General features: G+C 42.3%; 1 protein-coding gene across 2 annotated transcripts in view; it reads left to right on the plus strand.

Moving 5' to 3' along the window:
• Nucleotides 1–8,387, plus strand: part of PKP3 (plakophilin 3) — an 86,351-nt gene extending 77,964 nt beyond the window's left edge. For both annotated transcript variants that reach the window (XM_048486285.1, XM_048486286.1), the window contains 2 exons: nt 4,172–4,259; nt 5,147–8,387. In XM_048486285.1, the coding sequence (XP_048342242.1) occupies nt 4,172–4,259; nt 5,147–5,182 (124 nt within the window). In that variant the 3' untranslated portion in view covers nt 5,183–8,387. The remainder of the gene's footprint in view (nt 1–4,171; nt 4,260–5,146) is intronic.
• The last annotated feature ends 261 nt before the right edge of the window (nt 8,388–8,648 follow it).

Below are 8,648 nucleotides of genomic sequence, written 5' to 3' on the forward strand. Positions count from 1 at the left end.
ATGTCCAGCGGAGAACCGTGAAGGAAAAATTAATTGTTTGTGTGTTTGATTGGGCCTTGCCAGTGGCGAAGCTCCCACGGGGACATCCGGGACTTTGACCTGCACACTCCCTCGGTGGAGTCACGCATGCAGTAAAACCATCCCAGCGCCTCCCTCTGCCTGGTTCTCCGCCGCTTCCTCCCTCCTTGCCTGTTCCGCTGCCCTCCCTCCTTGCCCGTTTGTCTCTTGATCGGGTCAGCCGCTCCTCCCTCCCTCCCCTATCTTCAATTTCTTTCAGCTGATCTTGCCTCCGGAGGGAGGAGGGAGGAGGGGGAGGAAAAAAAGGCTGGATAGGGTTTTACTGCCAGGAGAGTGGAGAAGAGATCATGCATACCCTTCTAAACTTGCATTGGTAAGTGCCTTTTAAAAAGAAAATGAAAGGTGTTCTTGCCCTTCCAGTTTCCTTTACAGGGCTTCCACTCATAGGGGCTGGCTCAAAAAACAAAAGCTGGGTTTGTATTTCTTTACCTGTTTTCCCAGCATAAGCACAGTATTATATCTAAATCTGCATTTGTAAGGAGATCTTAGCATTGAATATGAAAAATAATCCCTTCATAGGTAAATGGTTTAGCACTATAAAACTGCATTATACACACAAGCAGCATATACCTGCTACCATTCCACTGAAAAGATCTATCTTTAAACCTTCCAGTCTCCCCCTTTACATTTTAGCTGCTCCGTGGCTATTTGCTTCTTGTATGTTTTTGGCATATACCTATAATATCGCATCTCTCCTTAAAGTAACTGTAAATGTGGTTTTTCACTACAGATAGTGAAATGAATAGTTAGCTAAGGGTTCCAGCCTCCAGGTGGTGGCTATAGGATCTCCTGAATTACAAAATGATTTCAGGTACAGAGGATCAGTTCACCAGGAGAAAATGGCAACTCTGTATGGTAGATTCTGCATTGCACTCCCACTGGAAATCTGTCCCCCCTGAACCCCTTCCCTGTGGCTCTTCATCTTGAAAATTTGTATTTCCCAACTGGAGCAGATGTCCTAGTTCCAACACAATGTTGCATTGCTCTTTTTAACAATAGCCATCTCTAAAGTGCTCTATACGTCTAAAACTGGTAAAACAAAGGGAGCCTGTGAAGAAGGAGCAGGGGACACAAACACATAGCTGTGCATCTACTGTGAGAGTGATGTGTTGGAATGCTTGGAGTAAACTCCCACAGTAAACCTCTCTGGAGGTTCAACAAAAAAGGCATAGAGGCCAAAGTCTCGATGTTGCCTCTTGGCACTGATATTCAGAGGTTTAATGCCCCTTGAATGTGGAAGTTTTGCACAGTTTCAGCACTCAAGACAGATTTCAAGAGCAAGTCACAGTAGATTCTGAGTTTGTGCCCAAGCAGCTACAGCAGCTTCTGGCCTTGGCTACCCAGCGGATGGAATGCTCACCATATAAATTCAAAAGCAATACATAACCCTCTGGGAAGAACCCTTTGGTCATCCAGGGTTACTTTGGGCTGCACCCTTTAAAGTAAATTAAAGTAATAAATCTGTAGTGTTTGAATTCTAGATACAAGTCTGGAAATAGGTATCAGAGATAGATGAAATTCAGACTCATAATTGTACAGTCTTACTCTTGGCTGTAAATTTGATATTAATCCAAATTGGCTATTATTTTGGCAATGCTTGGAGAAAGCAAAAAAGGAATGAGTGGAGGGTAACAAAAAACATTATTGGAAACAAAACATTTTGAAAGCATTTTAAGTCGCATGGCACTTCTAAAAAATACTTTAAGTGTTATAATAGCAGCAACATTTGAAAAATGTTGTCACCCTTGTTAATCTCATGTGTGCCATGGCCCATTGCTGTGTCTAGATTTGTGAAAGTTGGGAAATGTCTCTATGTGATGGTGGCTTTGAGATGAGACTTGGTGCAAAAAATCATTCTTTGGCTGTGCAGTGGGGAGGGTGGTCTTGGTCATGGGGGAGGGGGGGCCGCCGGGGGGGCGAATTCAGATTTTGCCTGGCCCACTTTTCCTAGCTACACCTCTCGGCCTTGCCAGTGGCGAAGCTGCAGGGGACATCGAGGACCTTGACCGAAGGCACCCGTGGGAGTCCGCGTGAGAGGCGCAAAACCATCTGGCGCTTCCCTCCTCTGCCTGGTTCTCGGCCGTTCTCCCCTCACCTCCTTGCCTGTTCCGTCATTAAATTAGCTCCTCCCTCCTTGCCTGCTTGTCTCTTGATCGGCTGGCTGCTCCTCCCTCCTCTCCCCTATCTTCACTTTCAGTTTCAGCTGATTTTGCTTCCGGAGGGAGGAGGGAGGTGGGGGAGGAAAAAAAGGCTGGGATAGAACCAGAGCGAGGCCAGGAGAGTGGAGAAAGAAGATCATGCATACCCTTCTGAAACTTGCATTGGTAAGTGCCTTTTAAAAAGAAAATGAAAGGTGTTCTTTTAGTTCTTTCAGTTTGGGGGGGGGCTTCCACTCATAGGGGCTGGCTCAATAAAGGCAAAAGCTGGTTGTGGCTTTCTTTACCTGTTTTCTTCTTCAGCATAAGCACAGTATTATATCTGTAAATCTGCATTTGTATGGAGATCTTTAGTGCATTGAATATGACAATAATAATCCCTTCATAGGTAAATGGTTTTAGCACTATAAAACTGCATTATACACACAAGCAGCATATATTTGCATACTTGAGTTCACTTGAAAAGATCTATCTTTAAACCTTCCAGTCTTCCCCTTTATATTTTGGTTGCTCTGTGGCTATTTTGTTTTGGTATAGTTTTGGCATATAATTTTATAATGTCGTGTCTCTCCTTAAAGTAACTGCAAATGTGGTTTTTCACTACAGATAGTGAAATGAATAGTTAGCTAAGGGTTTGTAGCCTCCGGGTTGGTAGCTATAGGATCTCCTGGAATTACAAATTGATTTCCAGGTTACAGAGGATCAGTTCTGCAGGAGAAAATGGCAACTCTGTATGAGTGGATTCATGCATTGCACTCCCACTGGAAATCTGTCCTCTCTCTGAACCCCCTTCCTCAGGCTCTTCATCTTACTTGAAAATCTCGGAGTATTTCCCAATCTGGAACGAAGACAACCCTAGTTCTGCACAATGTTGCATTGCTCTTTTTAATGTAAGCTATATCTTCCAGTGTTCTGTGATGTCTAAAACTTGTAAAACAAAGGGAGCCTGTGAAGAAGGAGCAGGGGACACAAACACATAGCTGTGCATCTGGGATTGTAGAGAGTGATGTGTTGGAATGCTTGGGAGTAAAGCTCCCACAGTAAACCTCTCTGGAGGTTCAACAAAAAAGGCATAGAGGCCAAAGTCTCGATGTTGCCTCTTAGCACTGATATTCAGAGGTTTAATGCCCCTTGAATGTGGAAGTTTTTTGCACAGTTTCAGCACTCAAGACAGATTTTTTTTCAAGAGCAAGTCAAGAGAGTAGATTCTGAGTTTGTGCCCAAGCAGCCACAGCAGCTTCTGGCCTTAGCTACCCAGGCGGATGGAATGCTCACCATATAAATTCAAAAGCAATACGCCTTTATCTCTCTGGGAAGAACCCTTTGGTCATCCAGGGTTACTTTAGGCTGCACCCTTTAAAGCAATTAAAAGGACAAATCTGCAGTGTTTGGAATTCTTGTAGATACAAGTCTGGAAATAGGCATTCAGAGATAGATGAAATTCAGACTTGTACTTGTACAGTCTTACTCTTGGTCGGTAAGTTTGATATTAATCCAAATTGGCTATTATTTTTGGCAATGCTTGGGAGAAATGCAAAGGAATGAGTGGAGGGTAATAAAACATTATTGAAACAAAACATTTTGAAAGCATTTTAAGTCATTATGGCACTTCTAAAAAATACTTTTAAGTGTTATAACAGTTGTTAAACATTTTGAAAATGTTGTCAAATTTTGTTAATCTCTGCTGTGTGCCATGGCCCATTGCTGTGTTCAGATTTGTGAGTTGGGAAATGTTCTATAATGTGATGGTGGCTTTGAGATGACTTGGTGCAAAAAATCATTCTTTGGCTGTAGTGGGGGAGGGTGGTCTTTGGTCATGGGGGAGGGGGGCTGCCGGGGGGGGGGGGCGCAAATTCAGATTTTGCCCCGGGCTCAATTTTCCCTAGCTACACCTCTGGGCCTTGCGGTATATCAACAAACCTCCCTTGTTTCTCTAGTGCTGACAGTGAAAAGTCATCCAGAGCTGCTTCCAGCCTCCTGACCAACATGTGGCAGTACAGCAAGCTTCATCGGGACTATAAGACGGTATATCCCTTCCCCACCCATTCCCTGATCCCAGAACCCTTCTATTTCACATTGAGCTTGTAGGCACAGAATTGCCTTGGCACTCCTTGCAGAAGGGAAACATCTCTAGACTTACAATGCATAAACTCATATTACTCTAGTTTGTCTTGTGTTCTTGAAAGTCTACATCAAATAAGATGATCAGTGTATTAGGGTGCAAGTAACACCATCTTTATCTGACTCCAGAGGTAGAAAATATGTTCTGGGTTGATTAGTTGCCAAGGGGATAACAGTTTTTTTTCATAGAAAATTCCAGCTTGTGTATTCCATAAAATAAAAGATAAAACATGTACTTGCTGAAAGCCTCCCTTTTACATATTTGTTAACAGTGCACAAGGCCTACCATCCTTTGCATTTGGTCAATCTAGTGTCAACTTTGCTAAGGGATGCTTCTTGCGGTTTAGTGCTACAGCATTAAATGGATGTGAAATAGATGTGCCCCATGTTCATTCACAGTAACCCATATTGTTGCTGTTTGAAACTGTAGCCAAGAGCATATTGCTCATTGAGCCAAAATAGTTGAGTAATCTGCCATTCCAGTTCAAGTGTCAAGATGTGCAACTGGGATATGAAAACTGTGGACCATTTATTTTAAATGCTTGGGCTTTATTTCAGACTATTCTGGTCCATTAGGGTATAAGGCATGATTTCAGAACATAGAAGTTAGGGTATTGCGGTTTCTGAGACGGTAAAGGGCACCCTCTGTTACAGATCACATTCCTCTGAAGTATCACAGAGTCAGAACCTCTGTCAGAATGTCCTTGAGACTATTCAATTTTTGTGCTCTTAGATCTTGTGAAATTCACTTGTGAAATGACCTAATGGATCTTTTATTCTCTGTTTTACAGAAGGGCTATCGAAAAGAGGATTTTGTTGGCCTGTAAATTCAAGGGCTTCTGAAGTTTGCAGAAAATGGACTGATTGGCCGTGATTCTTCTCCATGAAAATGTTTCTTGAAGTGCCATTGTAAATGGCCAAGGTTCTGCTTCATAAAGTTCCTTGCCTGCAACTCCCATCTTTTTCATACATCTCAAAACAGTGTGATTGACCCATCATATTTTTTGCATTCTTAATAATTTCTACTTCATCCCTGTTGGAAGCCCATCTTCCTCTGCTGGCCACCTGATTTCATCAGAACATTCTGTAAAGCCAACATGGAACTTTCCTTTTCATTCCCATCACCTAGTAGGGGGTTCTGTGGCATACATGGACACTGATAGAATAGCAGGACTTCCAGACTGAGGGAATTCTTTTGAGATGCGTTGTACTATTTGTGGATACGTAATCTGCTTTCATGAAATTCATTTTCTGGAACTCTGCTAAAATTTTGCCAACCCTGCCAATCGCCCCCCAAAAGGAACTTTTTGCTTTTCATTTTAAAAGATTTAGGAGATCTTATTTCAAGGCATGAATAGATTTTGTAGCAAATATGTACCTACACATTTGTTTCTGGTGGTATTGGACTTACAGCAATAGACTTTTGAGTGTTATTGGCAAATGTTGAGATTGTACTGAGCAAACAGCACGTCCGAATACATTGGAGTATAGCTTTGTGAGAGGTGGGTGGTGGATGCTTTTATTATAGTTTCAGTTACTTCATAAGGTCAGAGACATTGAGGATCCTAGCGGAAGCAGAGAGAATTTTCTGACTGGTACACGTACTATGACTAATCCTATTTCTCTGTGGCTGTTAGTTCCACAAAGTAAGGTTAGGGAGAAATGGACATGGCACATTAAGCTGACAGGAGATCCTCCTCCCTCTGTGAAACCAAACTTATAGTGATTTGTACAGGATTTTGCTTTTATGTTGCCAGGATTGTCTTGGTGATCTCAATCCAGAGTACTTTTCATGCATGCAGCAACAGCCTACACTCCAAAAGATGGTTTTGTCACCACACAAGATGGTGAGATGACCTGCTGGGTGGAGGGATAGAGGAAAGAACAGGGTGATCAGAGCTGTTAGTTCTTTTGTCATGAGTCATCTGGGGGGGGGGGGGGGATGCATATAGAACACAGGAAAACCACATGTGCTTTTTGCCAACTACATGTAGAGTATCACATACTATATGAATGCAGTGACATGCAAAGGGTATGATCATGCTGGTGGAGGATTTTCTTTCAGTCCAGTAGAAAAAAATCCAGCAATTTAAATGGAATATAGACTGAGACTTTCATCCTTTGCAGTTAAACTCTTCTAACCCCACCGATTTCAGTAGATTTAAAAAGTTATAGCTCTGCTGAGGATTGTACTATGAATGAGTGGTGGCCTAAAGCTGAGTCAAATCCTCATTTAACTAGCACACCCTCAGTCATGTTTTATGGGCCATGGTGCATTAAATGAAGTGCAAGACCATGTAAGGACCAGATAAAATTATCTCTAACTCCTAAATCCTACATACAGTCTAGTGATGGAGAAAAGTTGAAATATCATAACAGAATGCTGGCCGCATGCAAAATTGCTTGCTTATCACCTGCAAACAAGCCGTGAATAGCAGTTGTATTGGCTATTGCAAAGAGACTGGTGGCAAGGCACACTTGGGGTCTCCATTATAACATATAGCCACCTTCTACCCTCTTAAATATGCCAGAGTGGAAGTGGAAGGCTATAACATCTGATGCCCACCCCAGTGCCAGATAGCTACACTGGACCTTATTGAAAATGGAGCTGGTGAGTTTCAGATCCGTCAACAGACAAGCTGAAAGTACCACTGATAAACTTTTTCTTATTAGTCTGTTGAAATATTAACTGTCATAAGCCAGCAGCAGCTCACAGTATCTGTCCACATAAAAAGGAGGCATATAGAGATGAATGCTGTGCCTTTCATTCTTTCTGTCAGGTCAGTGTAGACTGGCCTTTGATTGCAGAGTTGGGACGGTGGAGCTGCTGCTGCTTTTTCATGAAGGTCCTACTATAATTGTTACAATTTTACTCCAGCATAGGTACAACACCATACTTTGTTTAGTCACAATGAGAAACCATATGGGCCCAAAAGGAAGCAGTTAAGGGGTGGGTGAATTTATCTGTATATAATGTATATAGACTTTCCCTTCCCAGCTGCATAGGGGAGTGGCTGTTTTTTTTTAAAGGGCTATTTCTCACATTCCAATATGTTGTTGTTTCCATTGCCTGCCTGCTTCCTTGGGAATCACAACTGTGCAGGAGAAAAGCAAAACTCACCTTAAGGACAGAAGACGATTCTTAATCCGTTGGCATGTTGCTTTTGTGAAATATATACTGGGTTTGTTTGGTTCAAAAATATGATGTGTGCCCCTTCTCTTCCAAACTACCTGCCCATTGTCCCCACCTGATCAAGTGCATATGCAATTAAAGTCTTTCCCTGTTTTCAGGTTAAGATGGACGCACAAGTTTCTTTGCCTCCAGGTGAAAGATAGGATATTTGAGATCATTGCTCAGAAATAGAGATCTTGCACCTTCATGGAGCTGAGCTAGGGGCATAAGAAGGAAGGAAATCCTTCAACTAGCGGATTAACCAGTTGGTCAATTGCATGTATACTGCTACTCTTTTGCTAGCTTATTGCCCCTCTTATTTCTGTAATTCCTTCAAGTTCTGCTCTTTCACATGCAGCCATATTTTCTTCATCAAACATAAAGTCCTGTTAGCAAACTTGCAGTCTTAGTAGTGAAGTCTGTTTGCTCACTCAAGGGGAAAAATAGTTAAAACTAGTGGCTTAGAAAACAGACACATAACTTCAGCACATGACACAATTTGACTATAAAATGCATATGGTTACCACTTGCAACAACCATATCTTTGTGCAGCTGCAAGACTCTTATGACTACTGTCCTTGCCTTTTGGAGAAGCCCTGACTGCTAGTCTGAGTGCATTCACTGTTGTAGCAATTTCTACTTGCTTTCAAGAGGATGTGAGACATCGAACTACATGATATCAACACTGTGGATTAAATACAGCAGTTCTGAATGAGGTGCAAATAGCTGGGTACATGGGGAAGGCTGCCTTGAAGTGACCAGCTGCAGAGAATATGGATTCTGTACCTTTAATTCCTATGTAGAGAAGAAATTTCATCCAGTAAAGCTTTTGTCATGTCAGCATGGACTGGCTGCACCTATTCAGATTCTGGTCTTCAGTTATTGAGTTGTAGGAGCCCTGCCTTCCTTTGCATCAGGTGTCTTTATTGAGGCACCAAGGTATGAAAGCATGGTATGATGCACTCCACCCAAATAACCTAATCAGAGAGCAGAACCTATTTGTGAAGATGCCAAGACTGTTCCCCTATCCAGGCATGCTCAACTGTGTGTTCACTTTGGTGCATACTCGCTAAGATTAATTTGTGTTACTACCTGAATAGAGGCCTTGACTATTGCCTGTT

Source organism: Sphaerodactylus townsendi, linkage group LG02, assembly GCF_021028975.2.
Source record: "Sphaerodactylus townsendi isolate TG3544 linkage group LG02, MPM_Stown_v2.3, whole genome shotgun sequence".
NCBI lineage: Eukaryota > Metazoa > Chordata > Lepidosauria > Squamata > Sphaerodactylidae > Sphaerodactylus > Sphaerodactylus townsendi.